The following is a 20,783-nucleotide window of genomic DNA, read 5'->3' on the forward strand; positions in this document are numbered from 1 at the left end:
AGACCACAAAATGTTTGCAAGGTCACTGGGTAATGATTTCAACCTGTAGCCAGGGTCAGCATACTTTGTGTTGCCTGAGACTCATGAAGTGTTGAGCTCTTGCCACAAAAGGCAGCTGTGAAAGGAGAACACAAAACCTCTCCAGATTGGACCTGGCATATATCTCGGTCCAGTTCATCCCCATCTTCCTGGATGATACTCTCAGATATTGCAGCATATTATTCCCCTCCAAGTGCAGGAGGGTGGAATGTCCTGCTGCAGAACCTACCAGATATAAATTCTTGCATAGCACTAAAGATCCAGTGACAGAGGAAAGCAGTTGTGCTCTCTCCCCATCAAACCCAACACATCTCCTCCTACAGTCAATGGGAAGGCATGACATGGACGTCAGCAAAGATGCTATTTTGTAGTAAAGTCAGCTTTGGCTTAATGAACCATGGCTGTTTAGATAGTTCAAACAAAGCAGTGGCTTAGAAGTAGGCAGGGTGATGAGAAGCAGTCTGTGAGAAGCGTGATCTGGTTAGGGCTTTGCATCTAACCCTTTTTGCTTTCTCTGGCTAATGGCAACAACACACAACCCTGTAGGGCAATGAGATGGGAAAAAAACTGGCCGACAACCATTTGCTCTTTGTGTGATTTGTTGGAGAAAACCCACACTAACCTGGGAGGAAAAGAGTTTGTTAGTTGGGTCATTGAAACAGCAAAGCGAGTCAATGCAAACAGCCCAGCCCAGCTGGGAAGTGCAGTGACCAGGCAGTGTGACAGATCCAGAGGCTGTTGTGGTAGGTCAGAGCTTACCTATTTGAGGTGCAGGGTACCCGTAGTGCTGCAGTTCATCAGTGTCCTCTCGCTTTCTGTTATCTGTGGACCTCAGCGATTGGCTTCTGGAATTATAGCGTCCATTGGCTATGGCAAGGTAATGGGTCATGTAAATACACCTTGGTTCACTCTGCAAGATCTTTCACTACAAAGGTTACACGTATATAAACAACAGCGACCTGCTATGTTCAGTTGACAAGACCATCTGCTTTCCAGCCCCAGCAGCCCTGGTGACCAGCAGTCCCCGAGGCTTTAGCACTGGGTCAGCCTGCGAGACTTGGCCTGACTGGCAGTTCAACCCCTTGTTTCTTAGTGAGACTTGGACTATGAAGAATACGATCCCTTATTCCCAGTCTTTAATCAACTGCAATGATTTTCTAGGGTGTTGGTAACTTTTGCTGTACTTGTGGAGGATTTAGCTTTTTCAGATGTGCTAACATGGAATCCCATTATCTCTAATAGTGTTTTGAGATCTGTGGTGAGGACTGGCAGTATTTTTTGGTGGAAAACTCTGCCTTGCAACCAATATCTACTTAGAAATGCTCTGTAGACTAACCAGAAAATGCTGAGTGGAGCAGGCAGGTGAAAAGGAAAGGGATAGCTCAAAGGAATGTCTCCTTGACAAACTCTACCCTACCACCACTGACAAGAAGAGATGAAGGTCTAGTATCAACAAAGTGACCTAGGTACCAGCAGAGCTATAGCTGGGCACCTTTCCAATTTAGGTGAAAGAACGAAACTCCCCACTCTAATGTCCTAACTGAAAATCTCCCACTGAAGACCATGGGGTTGAGATCAGAAGGTAAATAATGCATCCACTGTAAAGGCATTTAACTCTCAATGGACATCGAACACCCCTGTTGCTTCCAAACTCATGGTTCTGCAAGCTTTGCATTTACATCCCATGTGGATCAGCCCTGAATTTGCTACAGGGAAAAATAAAACCTCTGTTCTCTGTGGTACTGGGCAGGTTGCAACTCTGACACATACACTCCTAGTAAACAGAGAAACAATCAAACAATAGCAACCAAATCCCACCCCCCAGTATTGCCTGCTGTAAATCAGGATGGCTCAGCTGACTCCACTGGAGTCATGCAGAATAGGAGAAAGCAAAGCTGAGCCTGAGTAATCTGTGATCTGGCAACCAATTTGTTTCCAAACAGCAAGTACCAGACAGAGGATCTTTTTCCCCAAGGAGGTAAAACAGTCAGACATCTTTTTCAAGAAGTACAAACTGCCAAGAGATGAAATGGTGACAAATTTGATCCCGGAACCCTGGGAAAATTAATAAAGGTTAATGAAGCTTCAGTGTGGTGGCAGGAGTCTTTATTGCCATCCAAAAAGGGAAAGCAGAGGAGGGAGAAGAATGATTCAGAGAGTCCCTGCCAGGAGCCAGACTTTATATTCAGCAGCTTGGCTCATGGAAGGAGCCCATTTATTTAATTAAATTATATTATTCTCCTTTACTGTTGCCCAAAAGCAGGGCTTAGAGAACATAGAAACTGCCTCCTCCAGACTTTCCCAGCACCAACAGGTTGCAGGCTGCTGACCGGAGGGGACGAGATAGCATAAACACTCACCTGCCACTATCAAGGAAAAGGAACCAGTAGCCAGATATCAAGACTACAAACATACTGATATTTGCATCCAACTTGTTTCTTGTCTGGCTCTTTACTGGAATAGAAGGGGCCAAAATCTTTATTTTTAATAGATACAAAGTCATGGGACTTTGCTTTGTGCAATTCAATTGGGAAAAAAAAAAATATCCAGCCTTTAAATAGCTTTCCAAAATCCAGTGTCTTGAGTTTGTTTAGGGAACAGGTTAATTAGTCCGATATTTAAGACATATCTAAAACTCTGCTCCATTCCCACCATCCATTGCTGGCTAGAACCATGCACCTTCTTCTTTTCTGATTTACGTTCTCTTCATGAAAACACACAAACCACAAATGCACACTAAATCTCCATCTACAGTAAATCCCAAAGGATTCTCAGAGATTTGTTTAGGCTGGGAGGAGAAAGAGGGGCTGGGCAACAAGAAGCAGATGTGGAGCTTGGATGACTTTGTCAGCTGCCCAGAGCAAGGAAGGTGACAAGGAAAACTTGAGATTAAATATCCCAGAAGCAGCCAGTGAGCATGGAGGGATGGAAACACTGGAGCAGGTTGCCCAAAGAGGTGGTAGATGTCCCATCCCTGGAGACATCACAGGACAGGCTGGATGGGGCTCTGAGTCACCTGATCCTGTTGAAGATGTCCCTGATCGTTGCAGGGAGGTTGGATTAGATGAGCTTTGAAGGTCCCTTCCAACCCTAATTATTCTATGATTCTATGATCTTATGAAGCAAGACAGAGAAAGGAAATAAAGAGGAAAATAAGAAGTTACAAATGCAGCCTTGGCATCCTGGACCTCCTCTCACCAACTATTTGGACCTCATGTTCTTGGTGTCTCTTAATGACTGATCCTGGTCTCAAAGGAGCTGCAAGATTTCCTATGCTCTCTGATGGATACGACAAGCATGTGCTGTTATTGCTCATCCTAATCAGAGTCAATCAAGTCTAGTGGCTGAATGTGTGATCCTTCTAGCTTGTCCCAGGACTCCTCCAGCAAAGACAGCCTGCAGACCCATGCTGAGGTCTCTCCATTGCAACAGGCAGGCTGCCTCCCCTTTGGAAAAGGTGCTGCAGAGAAGCAAGTCTGTCTCTATTTAACACGGAGCATGGCTTACATTTGCCCTGTACAGTTGGCTTGAATGTATGCAAAAATCAACCATGATTCTGAACAAAGCAAGGGAAGCTGGTTTCTTTATGTGCGAGGCAAATTTGGAGCAAGTGCTGAGGACAAGGTCATAAAATAAAGGCAGTGGACAGCTGGTCAGATTTCAGCAGCCCGCTTCCTACAAGGAGGTCAGTGGAGAGGAGTAATGTCAGGATCAAAGCAAGACCTAGACTTGATTACATCCCAGCTCTACAAATGCCATGAAGATGGTACATTGTTGAAATACTCAACACCTTGGAGAGTTTAACATGAGGGATAGAGAAATAAAGCCATTGGAGGGAAAAAAAGAGAGATTTCAATTGCAAACAAAGGCAAGCATGTGAGATTTTGTAAGAACATAGCTTAAACTTCAAGGGGGAAGATGGTCTTGCAATGTCAGCAGCAGTGGGAAGTGGAAGCAGGAGACCAACCCTTCTAATGAGGACATGTAATACCTCAGCACCTTGAAACACAACTGAGGGAAAAGAAAGAAATGAACGCAGAGATGTTGTGGTGTGGTGGGCCAAAGCTTTAACATCCAAACATGTCTCAACAGAGCTACACACTTTTCCCTCTATACTCAGGCCCTAAACAGGAGAGGCAAAGAAAAAAGCAGGACCATGAAAATTATTCAGACAAGCTGGGGTAGTGGGACTGAAAGGATGGACCAGAATGAAGTGTGGAAAGGGATGATTAAAACAAAACAAAAACAAACAAACAACACCAACAAAACAACACCAACAAACAAAAAAAAACCACACAAAAAAACCCCCAAAACATTGAAATGGAGTAAATATATCTCAGTGCACTAAAACTGAAGGAAAAGGTGTTGGCTGTGGAGTTTCTGGGGCATCTAGCAGCTGCTAAAAGAGTAAAACTGAGAAGGGCAGAATCACTAACAACCCCTAACAACCAAGATCTCAGCAGACCTAGAAGAGGATCATTTTGGAGGCAACTGGATATATGGTAATTGCACCAGGTAAGGAAACAGTACAAAGCATTTCGGTTCAAACATCTGAGACTTGTAAAAATGTCACTGGGGGAGATATGCAACCCCCAGATACTAAATGTCCGAATCACCATTAAAAGGGAAGACAGGGTGAAGTCCCTGCAAGCAGCAGCAGGTACATATAAGACAAGGTGCTCTTCCAGTTTGCAACGAATCCTAGCCTGGTCTGTGGGGAGTAAAGATGCTCTCACACATCCACAGGATATTTCAGCTCAGTGGTTACAGCAAACAGGTTATTTTTAATTAAAATCAGGGGCGGCAGAGAGTGGGACTGAGACTCAGTCTTTTGAATGCCATGTGGAACATGCCTTTCTTCACACCTCTAACAGTTATACAGCCAAAGGGCCAGATCCTGAACTCACTTCATGCTGGAAATCCAGCACGAGTTGACAGGACTGCACCATTGTCACACTTAGACACCTCAGGGCAGGATGCAGCCACCTCTTTCCCAGACTAGGGGAGATGTATCTGCCCAATCTGCATATTCATAAATGTCAGAAGATGGTTTTGCATTGCCTCTGCCAGATGGGATGGCAGGATTTCAGCTGGCTCCTCTGCCGATTTTAATTCCCTAAGAATAAATGCAGGCTGCCTACATCTCAGACTATTCTTGCATTTCTCCAGTGCTGTCGAATTCCAGTGCCAGGGTCAGACCCATGACATCCCCTCTCTGTTTTGGACATTGTCCTTATCACGTTGCGGGTCCAGCCTCATGCCAGGACCCTCTTTGTGCCAGGCTGTGAGCAACCGTAGCATTTAGCACCACAAAGCCAAGAGAGGCCAGTGGAGCACAGCGGGTCTCCCCTTCCATCCAAAGTGGGTGGACACAGAGAGCTTCGCTGCAAGCAGTTGCCACCACACTTGGGTTGGCTTTTTTTTTTTTCTCTGTCTGTAAAACAGCAGCTCCTGGCCAAATCCAACAGATGGAGGAAACCTCCCCTGTCTGTGCTGGAGAGGAGGATCTCACCGAGTCCTTTTCCTCTAGCAAGGAATAATCAGAGTCACAACAAAGACTGGATGTTGTCCTTCAGATTATGTCTCTTGAGCTGAACAGCTGCCATGAAAAAAAGGCTCTGTCTAAACCAAGATGCTATTACCAGACAAAGTTTCCTTTCCAGTTTGAGATGAACCTTCATTACAGTTTTACTTCAGAGTTTTGCAGCTTTGGGTTTGGTCCATGGAAATAAATTACCTGGCTCACTTTTCATTGGGCTTGGATATGTATCCTTGTGGAAATTTAGCCACATGAACACCATCAAACAAGAGACTCCATTGCATGAAACAGCAGAGGTGGTGGCTCAAGTGAGTGCAAAAACATAAAGCCCACATACAAGTGGCACCTGTGGGGTCATTCAGCCATCCCTGTGAAATGATTTCGAACAAAGCTATGGCCTCCAGACAATAAGTTCAGTCTCATCTCTGGGAACCACGTGGCTATACCTATGTTTTGGTGACCAAGCTGCACAAAGTTACACCTCTTGGAAAGTCTGTAAGTCACCATTCCCACTGATGCACAGTGAGACCTGCTGAAGGTCCACCTGGGGCAGCTCTGAAAGAGGAAGGATGGCAGGACCCAGAGAAAATCCACTTGGGGGAGAACCTGCATGGTAAGAAGGGTGGGATCCCTCTAGTGCATTTACCATAGCCAGGCAAAATAAAATGACCAGTGAAGCCTTCATAGATCCTTCACAAAAGTTCATCTCAGCAGCTCCAGGGAGCTAAGTGGCAGCGATCAGAGTTGCTCCCACTGAGAACCTGCCCCAGATGTGGCATCAGACTAAAATCTCTTCCTGCTGCTGGAGATCCAAATAAGCAGTTAAAACACTCTTGCTAATCAGCCATGAGGTTATGAGCCACTTTGGCAGAAGAAAGGAAGGAGAATCTAAAGAAAAGAGTTGGATTTACCCTTGTGGGTGATGGCTATTTCTGTGGCATTCTAAGCTAACTTGCTTGACCAGCAACTGATTTTACTTTTCAGTAATGTTATTAGTTTCCTTGGACAAGTTTCTATTTACGCACACAGCAAAGAGGAAAACATCCAAGTGTTCATCCCTGTTTTGTTTTGCTGCTTTTCTAAGATTGTAGATCTTCTTCTGTCCAGTTCTTTCTTTTTTTTTTCTTTTTTTTCTTTTTTTTTTTTTTACTTATTTTTTGGTGTTGTTTAATTTAGAGGAAAAAAAAAAGGTATTAGATTCTATTTAACTACAACCTATAATGAACACTTGGAAAATAACAGTCCAAGTGGAAGAATGAACATCCTACTCATCCCTAACAAATCTATGAGCAGAAGTCAGTATGACAATAACAGACAGATTTAAAACAGAAGGATTTCTATTCTACCTTTATATCCTCTCAAGTTTTGTGACAAATCATAGCAAAGAGAAGGAAAGGCTGTGTGCAGAAAAATTAAAAGCCCTTCCTCAGTCAAAAAGTGCACCTCTCTTTGGCATGTCTGCAAAGACAACAAGGGACAAATTCACTGAGGAGCAAGTTCAGAACCAAATGCACAGGTTTGGTAGATAAAAAAAGCTACAGGTTTATCTTGAGGTAGGATGTGGACTTCAAGATGTGCTTGCACAAGTCTTGAAAGATTAATTGTTCATATTTTCCCTTAAATGCTTTCTAGCTTGTCAGCTTGCAAGCATCACAACAAGGCTTAGCATTTTGTCTGTGGAGAGACCTTTGGGAAAATTAATCACAATTAACTTATTTATTTCAAAACGATTAGTCTATTTGTGCTGCCACATTCTGTGGGTGTACTCTCTTTCCAAACTAGGTACTTTCATTTGATTCAGGATCCTTTCTTTTCAAATAAGATCAGCTAAACAAACCACACTGCAATTTGGAGCAGGAGTTGGCTGGGTATGCAATGGAAAGAGGACAGAAAACAAATTAAATAATGTATTGAATCATAGCCTCTCCATGTACAATCAGACTTTTCTTCACTTAGGATCAGCTTTGTTGAATGTTTTGTTATGGAAAGGATGAGTGAGTAAATAGTGAGTAAACAGCGATTCATCCTTCACTGTTGTGCTCTGCGCAATAAGCGGAGGTGGATATCTAACCCAAACTTCCAGGGTCCATGGCTACCCACCATCCCATTTCATCACTCTTTGCCACAGCTACCTCAGGAGATCTAGCATGGAGAAAAGCAGTTTTGCCTCTGGGGCAGATCAAGGGAAGATGTTATGTCCCTTGCCCAGTGCCGGTGAGGCTGGACCTGGAAAACTGTGACTAGTCTGGACCTCCCCTCAGTTCAAGAGAGTTGTGAAGGAACCAAACAGGTCCCATGAGGGGTTAAGGATGGGGACAGATGTCCTGCAAAGAGACTCTGGGGACAAATCCAGCATAAGAGGGCACTCTAAGGAGTTTTTTGCCTATAGTAATGTTTGTCTCCATGTTTAAAGTGTGGCCATGCTGGCAGAGCCACTTCTAGCCACCCACAATGCCACCTCCACCTTCTTCTCCTTCACAGAGTTATCCACCAAGACCAGTGTGGCTCTTCCTTCATTTCCATTCAGGTGCCCTCAAATCCCACAGCTGGACCCTCTTTCAGGTCCGGCTTCCAGATCTCTGCCCATGGGTGGATGCACTCTTGCCTTTGTTGTCTCAAGCCACAGCTGCATTATGACTCCAAAGTCACCAGTAAGTGTGGGGGACATAGATTAAATTTCCCTAGTGTGGGCAAACCTCAGAGTGAAATTAGCAACTGTGAGTCAAAGAGATGAAATTCAATATACTAGAAGGTTTCATTAAAAAAAAAAAAAAGCCTAATTGCAACATGATTTAAATTTAAAGAAGTGGTAAAAAATGCATGAAATCATTTTAGCCCTTATTAGAGGAATATATTTATGTCCCTCTATTTGAACTTCTCCTTTATCAGGAGATACTTCCTTGCCTTTGAAGACAGCTGAACTTTCCCTAGTTATTTGACTAGTCAGAGGAGTTATTCAAACATTCTCTACTATGAATGAGAAATAAAAAGAAGGGAACAATTATAATCATCATTTGCTTGCATTTGCTGGCCTGAGCTTTTTCTGCTGTTGATTTTTCCTCTTCACCTCCCTCTCCACTCAGCTAGGGCAAAAGAAACACTGGGGATGGAAGTGCTGCAGGTCACCAGCTCTAGCCATCGGTATCTACCTGCAGACTGGGGTTGATAATTTGTCCCCTGACCTCTGGAGAGAAGCTGCATTACAGGAGGAGAGCAGAGCATCTACTAAAGGCTTTGCCTTGCTCAGGCCCCATGTTTTGTCTCCCTAATGGCCAGATCTTTCTCTATATCTTAGTCCTGTAGTCTTCATTTTGTAAAAGAAAGGGACAGCAACACTGTTCTTGACCCAGAAAGTGGACTAAGACAAAAGATTAGCATCTCTCTTAGCTGCACATTTATTTATTTATTTGGGAGAGAGGATCCAAATATCAAAGAAATGCCTTTAAGGATGTATATTTTGCTATCAGTGGCAAATCTATTACCAGCATATAAATATTTGGTGTAAGCCCGCTTATAGATTCTGATAGATTAACACTTATTCTTTGGGGTAAAGGTCTGGATCTGCATGCGTGTGTGTGTCAGAAGACATGTGTCAGCACGTGTGCATGTGCATGCGTGACCACGAGACAGGCAAGGAAGGGCAGGGCCATGCACAGCTGAAATCTCATGCTCCCCTGGGCTTACTGCTCTGATACAACTCCTGGCAGTTTCGCAGTGCCTCTAGAGCATCCTTCATTATTTATGGTGATGAGGCCAAGCTCCTTTTGAGAAGAGTGACACACTCGTGCCCGTACAAGGGAACATGCCTCTACTTACTATTGCACGCCTTCCTATTGCACAGCCGTCCTTCCTCCAGGACTCCCTCGCAGACAAGACCTTCATTGGGAAGGGGCTTGCAGGTTCGCATGCGGGTCTGCAGGCCTCCCCCGCAGTCCTTGGTGCAGTCGCCCCAAGCCGACCATGGGTTCCAACCACCTGGGCAAAATCCAAAAAAGCCCCATCAGCTTCAGTGAGAGCCCAGCACCCAGGAAGCCAACACAACACTGGCCCAGTAGACCCTGCAATGTACCCACTGCCCAGCTCCAAAACTGAGAAATCTTTTAATGTAGTAGGACAGCACAGTGTAGCCTAGAAAGTCAAAAGGTAGGAGAGGAAGGAAGAAACATCGCCCTTTCATCGACTTCTCTTCAACTCTTCCCTATGTCTAAACAGGGACTTCGCCTTGCTGGAAACCCTGTCCCATTACTAATTAGTCCAGCTCTTTCTGTGCTTGCTGTGGCAAAGTGGTCCCCTCCTCTGAGAAGAACCTTTTCCCATTTTCGTGTCTGTTGGCTCCTAACCCCAGAAGACACTTGCAAAAACCACTTCAAGATACATGTCTAGCATCAATGAGGTTATCTCTCCTCCTTCTTTCCCCATGCAATGCATGTGTCTGTCTACAGATAGAACAAGTGAGCTGGGAAGGGATAGGGGTCCTGCCATCCACTGCCTCCCCTGAAAAAGACACTCCTTTTCCCCACACTGCAGATACCATCACCAACACTGAGGCACTGCTCTCAAGGACAACACTGGTGGGGGAATGATATTACCCTCCAGCACCTTTGCAGTAACCACAGGGAGCAATCTGCGAGCACCATAAGGTGAAAGTGCTTTTTTGGCTTCCCTTCACCATGGAGGTACTGAGGGATGAATGATGGGACATGAACTGGTAATGTACACTTGCAGCCCGGAAGGTAAATCAGTTCTTGGGCTACATCAAAAAGAGCATAGGCAGCAGGTCAAGGAAGTGATTCTGCCCCTCTTCTCTGCTCTGGTGAGACCCGCCTGCAGTGCTGGTCCAGCTCTGGGATCCTCAGCACAGGACAGACATGGACCTGTTGGAGAGGGGCCAGAGGAGCCACAGAAATGATCTGAGGCTGGAACAGCTCTGCTGGGAAGACAGGCCGAGAGACTTGGGGTGTTCAACCTGGAGAAGAGAAGGCTTTGGGGAGACCTTATTGTGTCATTTCAGTACTTAAAGGGGGCTTATAAGAAAGATGGGTACAGACTTTTTAGTAGGGCCTGTTGTGATAGGACAAGGGGTGATGGTTTTAAACCAAAGAAGGGAAGATTCAGGCCAGACATGAGGAAGAAGTTCTTTTAACTGAGTGTGGTGAAACACTGGCCCAGCTTGCCCAGAGAGGTGGTGGATGCCCTATCCCTGGAGACATCCCAAGCCAGGCTGGATGGGGCTCTGAGCAACCTGATCTGGGTGAAGATGTCTCTGTTCATGGCAAGGATCAGACAAGATGAACTTTGAAGGTCCCTTCCAACCCAAACTATTCTATGATTCTATGATTCTATGATTCTGTGATTCTATGTTCAGAGTTGGTGCCAGCAACGTGCAGCTTTCCTCCTTGTACCAGATACAGCCCTGCAAGCTGATGGAGCCAGCAAGCCCCTTGCTGTAGGAATGATCTTGCCACTTGCAGAAGGCAAATGCTGAGTCTCTGCAGCCTTCTCCACCCTGAATCTTTCTAGCTTGCTGCCAAGAGCAACTGGCCCTGGTGGAAAGACCATAAATGCTTTTGACAGGATAGACCGTGAAGACCATCTTAATCTGGCTTTCCTCTCACAGTCCAAAGCATTGCAGCAGAGCACCCACAGGGAGCCCAGGAAGGCTGGGATTTGTGTTGTAAAAAGACAGCAGGGCACCATCCAGGCCCTTCAAGTGATGGATAAGCTGTCACATCTCTCAGTGGTCAGTTTTCTCCTCATTGACCATATGAAGCAAGCTAAAATCTGCTCTGTAATAGGCCTCTGTTTCTAACAGCTGGTGACTGCTTCTGATCCATCATTTGCCCAGCTCACAAGGAGAAGCAGAGGTGGTGCTTCATCCCAGAGGTGGCCACACTCAGATGGCTGCTTTTCCTGCTGTGCATTCTCTCATTACCCAAAGCCACCCTTGGAGACATTTCAGGTCCAAGAAATTTAGCTAAGTACCATGCACAGGCAGAGATAAAGATAATGAGCTGAAGATGTAGTTTTTCGAATAGATGAAACATTGGGAGAAAGGCAAATGCTGCTTTTTAAAATAAAAATCAAATAAATATCTTTTTCTCACCAATAGTCAGAGATTTAGAGATGCAAATGATCCATTTCAGCTGACTCAGCCTCCCTGTATTGCTGTTTATGAGACAACAGAGAGTATGGTTGTCCCCTGAGCTGTGGACTCTGCTGCTCCATCTACATACCCCAGGTAGGAAACCAGACCTTTCTGGAAAAATGAGGGTCCTCAACAGCCCAGTTAGGTGTCAGATCACAATATGGGCACATTACCAGCACCCCGTTGCAGATACTCATTTGCCTCCATAGCATAACACTGTGAAGTTCTGTTTCTACTCCCAAAACAGGGATAGTCTACTATCACCAACCTAGCTGTATCTAATTTTTTCTCCCAAGACAGTCTGAGAATAAACACATGCTCAACATCATTCCCTCTGCTGAATGTAGTGGAAGTTGCTTAGATACTCAGTAATGGGGATAACATGGGAAAACAGAGCAGGATGGAAACACAGGCTAGTGAAGATGCTCAGAGATCCTGGCAGCAGTGTGGAGGATGGAGTTGTTATTGGCACACAATATATATTTGACCTTGAGGAAGACTCTCCTTTGCTTGAAAGTCACATTCTCTGCTGGTTCCTTTTCTGAACAGCACAGGGAAACAGGCTTGTCTCTCCTCTTTCCTGATGGGAGACAGATTGTGTTTCAGTTGTGACAGAGGCCATTGGCATAATGGCAAGTATCCTGATACTTTGCTTCAGCTGATCAATAGGATATCTGTAACCAGACACATTTAGGAACTAATCAACTCCTTGCTTGCCCTTTTGAGGATGTCTTTCTTTACTCTCACTACCTTGCAAATTAGGAGTGTGGCTGGGGAAGGGAAAAGCAGCTCCACACAAACCTTGGCTAGGCTTGTGATTTAACTTGCTTGCGATGCTTTTTGAGTCAAAATGCATAATTGCTCCAGTGCCTGAAAAGCTCATTTTATATTGTGTTTGTAGGTAAAATACAGACTTGTTAGCCAAACTGATTGCCTGTCACGATGTCTCCAGTTTGATGATGGGTTATTCAAACAGGTCTGCATTTCAGGATGTAACTTATCATGAGACATTACACCCCTCAAAATAAATAGAAATAATAGATGCTGCCTTGTCTCATTACAAGAAAGAGTGGGGGATAGTGTAGGTTCCAGTTTTTGACTTCTTACTCTGCTTGTCAGCAGCAATGGGAGAACAAGTCAAAATAAGATAAAAAACATCATGATCTCAAGCCCTTAAATTGAATGAAATCTTTTTATGGAGCTGAGCACAGATAACTTCCTTCCTCTCCTTAGTCCTCAGTTTCCATCCCATTTGTGTGTACTAAAGAGAAGCTAGAGTAGAAGTACCAGAACACTTATTAAATCAACACAGGCATTTATAGCCAAGACAAAGGTATTCCCCAGTTTATGGAGTAGTCCTTTTTTATCATCAGGTTGTCCCATGGTCCTGACAAATGAAATACTGCACGTTATTTATCCTGTTTATTGGCTGCCAGATAAACCTTTTGAAATCTCCCTTCTTTTCCTGGGTCTAGTCATTTGCTATTTCAAGTGATTTGTCTTTTTTAGTGGTGCTGTAAACAAGCGGTTAAAGGCCTATTATATGAAGTTATACCCATCCAGACTTTGAGGAGGGACAAAAATACTGTGCCACGAGTAAAACACTTTGCTCTTCTGCCCAGGACTTGAAAGCATGTGGCTGGTAGAAACAGATGGCTGGGTGACAAGTGAAGGAGCTGCCATGGCCATGGAGCAACTGAGCTGTGGCAAGACACAGATGCTTTTAGCCCAATGCAGATGTTGCAGAAGAGACATGAGTGAGATTTTGTCACTGCAGTGAATGCATACATGTCCCATAACTGAATTGAGCCGGAGTGACTTGTTGAGTTGCAATAGCACTCATGGACTCCACATCTTACAAGAAATCACAGAATCACAGAATGGTTGGGGTTGGAAAAGACCTCTGAAGATCACCTAGTCCAACCCACCTGCTAAAGCAGTGTCACCCAGAGCAGATCGCACAGGAATGTGTCCAGGTGGGTCCTGAATGTCTCCAGAGAAGGAGACTCCACAACCTCTCTGGGCAGCCTATTCCAGGCTCTGGCACCTCAAAGGAAAGAAGTTTCTCCCTGTGATTAGGTGGAACCTCCAATGCTTCAGTCTGCACCTGTTGCCTCTCATCCCACCATTGAGCACCACTCCATCCTCTTGATACCCATCCTGGAGATACTTATCAACATTGATAAGTTCCCCTCTCAGCCTTCTCTAGGCTGAACAGACCTAGCTCTCTCAGTCTCTCCTCATTAGAAAGATGTTCAAGACTCCTAATTCTCTTTGTAGCTTTGCTGGACTCCCTCCAGTAATTCCTTGTCCTTCTTAAACTGGGGAGCCCAGAACTGGACTCAGTACTCCAAATGCAGCCTCACCAAGGCAGAGTTGTCAAGCTTTTCTTAACACACCCCAGGTACCATTTGCCTTCTTGGACACAAGGGCACATGGACCTGTTGCCAACCAGCACTTCCAGGTTCCTCTTCACAATGCTGTTTTCCATCAGGTCCACCACTAACCTGTACTGGTGCAAATTCTCACCTGTCTGCCACATAATTCCCTGTTCTGCCCCTTTTTACATTTCAAGCATGGGGTTGAAGGAGACCTCACTGATTCCAAGAAGTGAGTAACTCATGCAAAATACAAGATGGAATCCCACCAAAGTTAATGGGACCCTTTGCAGACATTGCCTTTTGCCCCTGGAGTCCTGTTTCATCAGCTCTCAACAAACTGCCGCAGCCCACTGATCAATGCAGGTTGAGTTGCCATCTGTCCTTAATTCAGAAATAATGAGTCTGCTGCAACTGCTTTACTAAGGATTTTGCTTTTCAAAGGCACTGACTTCTGTGAAGGTCACACACCCAACCTGCTCCCACTTAGCAAAGTTTTGCTCTGCTACAGCCTTGCAGAACTGAAGACCTTTCTCACTTTTCTCTTTTTCCCCTTTAACTGGAGTAGCTGTGGCTCACGTCTCCATCTCCAGAGGTCTCCATCACAACCAACACCTACCACCTCAATCATATAGCAAGGTTTGTCTTGTATTTTTTATTTTTTTGAGAACAGTCCTATCTCCTAGCATGAGTTTTGTGAAGGTGGCTGATGCACATGAGGCTGCTGCTCATGGGACCGTTTTGAGTGCCACAGGAACTGTCATTCAGGGGGGCCTTTAATCCAGTTTCTAAAGGGCTTTCTGATTCTCTTCAGTCAGTTCTTAACATGATCACGTACTAAAACATATTACTTTTCACGCTAGGCTGATCCAGTGCATTCTAATTCTCCACAGTTAAATGAAGAAAATTTCAAGGTGGTCAGAATCAGCTGGCAAGTTCATATTTAGTATTTCTTGTTCAGAATCTTAAGCAGAGAAGCCAATAGAATAGGTCTTTCCTAGTACAAATTAACTGAGAGAGCTCCATTTAGACGCCTCGTCCAAACACCCTTGATCTTTGGGAAGATTTGCATCCTGATCCAGAGTTTATCTTTGCAGCTGACAGCTGTGATGTGTCTCAGATGCCAGTCAGTCAATCATGCCTTCTAATTTAACTGCAATGCCTTAAATTAGATGGCAGTGACAACAGCAAAAAACTAAGGAATCAACACAAAACAATCAATAGATCACAGCAAAATGGTCTTTGCTGACACACTACATCCATCTCTGATTTTGTGTTTTGATTTTTTTTTTTTTTTATTTAGCCTCCCACTGACCCCAGCTGCAGATACTTCTTGTAGAGCTCTCTCGGACTTATCAGGCCAGGACACCTTGTGTCTGAAAAACATGCCAAGACTAAATAAAGCTACCACAGTTCTGTGTGCTACCTCTGGAAGGATGTGTAGTGGACCTTATATCACAGTATCTGAAGGCCTGAGAATATGCAGTGGTTTGCAAATGAATAAAAATAAAAAATATTATTTCTTATGCAAATAAGGGGAAGGATGGTGAAAGGAGATTAAGATTGTTTTATACCATCTGAAAGTTAAATATGTTATACAATGGGGAAAGAGAGAGAGTTGCTCCACTGGGTTTTATCACTCTCCTTTCTTACTGTGCTGGGAAAGAACAAGTCCAGAAGGGATAATTCTGAAGACAGCCCTCTATTACACAAAACAGTGATCTTTCCCTGGAGAGCCACGCATTCACTTTGCTACTTCTGTGGAAGAAAGGAAAAAAAGTCTTTCTGGAAGATGTTCCCTCCTCCTGCCCCTTGTGATGAAAGCCTCTGGCAACACAAGTGAGTTGCTCCAGTGGTTCATTCTCTGTCCTTTCAAAAATAAATCCCATGTAGCACCTTGCTGTTTTGCATATTATGCTCAGTAATAGCAAAACTGACCCCCCAAGTTCCCTAAAAAGCAAAATCATTCATTCCAGCTCCTTCCTCTTTCAGATACCAAAGCTTTTGATGAATGACCTATGAACTTGACACCTCCATTATTGACGGAATGAGAAAAAAAACCAAACCAAACCAAAACCAAAAAGGGTGGGGGTAAGTAGGCCTTCCTGCCCAACATCCACACTGTGTATCATGAGGTTATCTGGCTAATGACAAATTCAATTAAAAACAAAGACCCAGAGGTGATCAAAGAAACATGATAGACAGAGGTACCTTGGAAATATGTTCAGTGAAAATGGACCACGCACAAGGAGTAATTTCTAAGGAAAGAGATTCAGCAAATGAAACCGATTATTGTGAGTCATCATGAAAGACAGTCTTCATAATGCCATGAAAACCCTTTTCTAAAGAGCTATAGGACGTTTTGTCCTATAAAGTAAAGGGAATTTGGGGATGAAAGTGTGGAGTGGATAAAACTTTCTTCGGGATGCTCAGGGGTGGAGCAGAAAGGAAGAGATCAAGGCTGATGCATGCATCCATACTAGCAAACTTCAAGCTAAAGTAGCAAGTGAGTAGGATAAGGGAAATCCAAGACATGGACATTGATTTGCACAGCCAGAATAATCTTTTCTATGATGTGTGTGTTTACATCTGACAAATTTTATATTAACAACAACCATAACAACACATTAGGACTCTTGTCCCGGGAAAGGAGATGGTGGGGATGAGGAAAAGATGAAGACACAATAAAGGTTTATGAGTGGCCAGGCCATGGTAACCAGGGAATGGCTGTTCATTTTCTTTTCCAGTATTCAAATTGAGGGGTGTCAAATGAAACTAGCAGGAGGCAGGTGCAAAACCAGTGAAGGACATAATTTCCAGACAGAGCACTGTCAAGCTGTGCAATGCTTGTCACAGAATGCAAAAGGTACTGAAGTTTCTACAAGTACAAAAAGTAACTAGGGAAATGTATGAAAGAGAAACCCATCGAATACTATTAGATGCAAAGACAGCAGCTTTTCCCCAGTCTCTGGGCTGCAAGATGCTGAAGGGTGAAAAGATTCTATATGCTTGTCTTCTTCTGCTCTTTTCCCTTGGTGGTCATGGTTAATGAGAAGATATTCGGCTGAAAGACACCTGATATGGTCAACAAGATGGTTTCAAGTGCTTTTCCAGTTGCTCGGCCTCTTCCTACCTTAATCATTGTCACTGTCATGGAGATGTACTCAGAGCACATGCAGCTCAAGGTCAAGCCAGTGTTCCCCACCACAAATCTAAAAGCTGCTCAGATTCCTCATTTCTGGATACCCAAAGAAGTGATGTGGTTTTCAAAGCTGCTGAGTGGCCAAAGCTGTCATTGATTTCCATAACATTCACAAATCCCTGCAAATGAAGATAATGAGGCCCAATTTGGTCAAACATTATACGACCAGTTTCAGTCTCCCCCTGTTCTTAGGATCACTTAAGGGGGATGGAAATGAGGCCACAGTGCTCAGCTTTCAAAGAAGCACAGCATAAAGCTGTGCTTATTACATGAATTCCTGCAAATGAAACACTAGGGATAAAGAGAGATTATTTATGTGGAAGTAGTGGAGGAGTTGGGCAGGGAAATGAGAAAGGGAATGTTTAGTCTGGAGCAGGAGATCAAATAAGATTGTGGAAATGTCTTCCACTAAGAAAGCCGTAGAGGCCTAATCACTTAACTTATTTCAAAGCAGAGCAGGCAAAATATCAGAGAACAGACTTGTGAAGAAAAATTCAGCATGCACCCCCGGGGAGGAATGAAATGCTTTCCCGCCCTGAACCTCTCTGATACTGTATAAATCACATCAGAGCTGAGTTCACACAATATTTGCTTCTTCAAGTTATTGCAGACCCCAGTGCAAAGCACAGGGGGGACATATTAGCATAGACACATGCGTGCCTCTGTATGGTGAGAAATATATGAACACATTAAAATCTAGCTGTGCAACCCAAGTTGACTGAACCATCTCCTGATATGAGTGTCACTATCTATTTCCATAAAAGCTCCTTTAAAAAGGAAATGAAACAAGGGCATTTGTAAAATTTCCTTTCATGTTCCATTTGGCCTGGTTTGAGGGGTCTTGGTTCCACCAAAGCTGTTTTCGCCTTTTATAAAAGGTATATAGCACTTGCAGAGCATTACATAATCACATAAATGCAGTGGCATGTTGTAACAGCCAGAGCTTTGCAAGCCACATGTAATTTCAACTTGTTTCCTGAGCAGCATTTCCAGCTCAAGGATTTCTATGGTCCCCAAGACCACAATTTCTCAACCCTCCATGAGCTACGACATATTTCTCTTTGCTACTATTGCCTCTGCAAGACGTATCAGAGAGGGGCTGAAAAGCTAAAAGGCTTGCCTGCAGTATCACAGGACATCTGCTGTACAGCACAGACAGGAGTTAAATTTTCTTAAGGTAAGCATATTACAGGAGGATATAAAGTAAATCAGCCAGGAGGACAACCCAGGAGCCAAGTGTCCCCCTTTTCAGAGCAGTTTTGCCAAGGAGATGTCGCTCTGCAGACACTATTCGTGGCTCACAGCACTCCTGGCTCCACTAACTGCTCCCGAGACAGAGCCAGAAACGCGAACTCCAGTGCAATGCTGAGGCAGCCGCCTTGGCAGTTATTAAACCAAATATTTAATGACGTTTTGATATGCACAGCCAAACCCTCTTCACACGGAAATGTCAGTAACAAGGATTTTGCCCGGAAGGGGAATGAAGGCGGTTGAAAACCACATGAAAGCGCTCGGTGTGTGTGCACACCTCTGAGGAAGGCTGGCGAACAAGCAAGTTGTCAGCAGGCATTTCTCCCTTCGGTGTCCTCTCCTTCACAGAGCTGTCGGTTACACTCATCCTGCAGTGGGAAGATGCTAATCCTGGCTGCCTTGCTGAGCAGAGGTTGCCTTTACCCGCTCGTCCTCTGACATGTGTTTTTCATTGCAGAAGGGAGCAGGCTTTAGGCTTGTCTCTGTGTGTAGTTTGTCTTTGTCTCTTGATAAGTCCCCTCATGAAGATGGGGACAGAGAGAATGGTCAGGTCGTGTACCACTTGGACAAGGTGAGTGAAAATATCCAGGGGAGTTAAATGCTGGTGTGTGTCTAATGGGTTAGAATGTAGAGCAGAGAGGAGCTTATCTGGGAACCAAAGTTGGGGGTCAATAAAGATGCATGCCCAGGAAGCTCAGGAGATCACTTTGCTGAGAAAAAATGCCCAGCAGTGTCCAAAACCAGCTAAAACAGCCCTTGGGAGAGATGCTGTCTCAACTGGATTGTTTGGGAACAGAAATTGCATTGTACCAGTGAGCATCTGAGATCCTTTATTGGGCTGACCACTCCCACTGGGAGCAGCAGTGACATTATGGATTAACGCCTGGCACTAGTTTGGGCATGGTAGAATCCAGTCTCAGCCTTGACAATGACAGAAGGAAATAATGTAGAGATATATCTGCAGTTGAGGTGTTCAGGGTAAGTGATGGGGTTACTGCACCAGGACAGGTCATGAAGATGAGGAACAAATCTGTCTTTTACTTTCCTCTGCCAGACCCTAAGCTCCCAGGTGAGCAAACCAGAACTTCAAAACAGGCAGAGAGATGCAGCATCTTTCTCTTTTTCAGGAATTTGGGGTCTTTGATTGGACCATAATGAGAAGGGGAGGGAGCTTTCCACAATAAACCCCACTGTGTTGAGAAGGGATTTTCCTCCTGGACCTCTGTTCCCTAAGGTGTTTAAAAAAAAGGAAATCTTTAAAGGTTTTCATGTTCCGTAGGATGCAAAAGATCAGCTTAAGTTAAAACCCTGAATTTTCTACTGGATGCAGTCTTGGCGTAGGCAGAGTTTGCCCTGAGTTTGTACATGATTGGCAAATATTAGCAGTAACAAAGGATGTGCACACAATTTAGAGGCACTGTGCAGCATACGGGGCCAAATCTTTCCCTGTATGCAATCATGAACTGGAAAGAAATACAAGTTTTGACCTTCACACAGGTCTCTGAAGGTCGTGCAAGGTATGATATGAGCCTCTGAAAAGCCTCATATCCCATTGCCAGTAATTTTCCACAAAAAGTATCTCTCCTCTGATATACCAACTACAGTAGACCAACCAGTAGGTGATCAAATCCTTGGTATCATAAACCTTGAAGTTGGTCATGAAGACTTTCACTGCCTGGTCTTTGCAGGGTGTCTGATTTATTTGATGCTGAACAGTCGGTATTACCATCAATTGAGCATTATTGGATGCTCAAATTAATTTGAGCATTTTGGAAATGGAGGAACATGTTTCTTTGAATCTGACAGTGTTTAAGGTAGGAACCATGAATCTGAGTATGAGCAGATCGTCCTTGGGAATCCTGGCTGCAGATGAATGAAGGGGATTCATTATATAGCAAACACCTGTGGTCAGTGACAATGGTTTCATCAGTGCATCCAACAGGCAACTGGGACCACCACAAAAAGCTATAGCTAAATTGCTTCATGGCAGTTTAAGGAGCCAGCAACAGCAGTTCTGCATCCGGGATAATGACCACATGGTATCCAGCATGCCTGAGCATCAGGGTTAAGAAATCAATATCATCAGTCTTGATCAACATGATAATTAAGAGGTTAATATTGATCTTTTGACCTTGATGCTAAGGTGTGGTGGGTACATGAGTCATTAGCATTGTTGCTGTCAATCTCAAGTTGTAGCACTATAAAAGAGACTGCAGGCACAGCAGTTCA

General features: G+C 44.2%; 1 protein-coding gene across 1 annotated transcript in view; it reads right to left on the minus strand.

Moving 5' to 3' along the window:
• ADGRB1 (adhesion G protein-coupled receptor B1) overlaps window positions 1-20,783 on the minus strand; it is a gene marked incomplete at both ends in the record, with an annotated part of 208,435 nt that overhangs the window by 151,082 nt on the left and 36,570 nt on the right. Inside the window, 2 exons of the mRNA XM_082044888.1 lie at window positions 799-906; window positions 9,395-9,553. Of these exons, the coding sequence (XP_081901014.1) occupies window positions 799-906; window positions 9,395-9,553 (267 nt within the window). The remainder of the gene's footprint in view (window positions 1-798; window positions 907-9,394; window positions 9,554-20,783) is intronic.

The sequence above is a fragment of the Streptopelia decaocto genome (genome assembly GCF_964273445.1).
Source record: "Streptopelia decaocto genome assembly, chromosome: 2".
NCBI classification, from domain to species: domain Eukaryota; kingdom Metazoa; phylum Chordata; class Aves; order Columbiformes; family Columbidae; genus Streptopelia; species Streptopelia decaocto.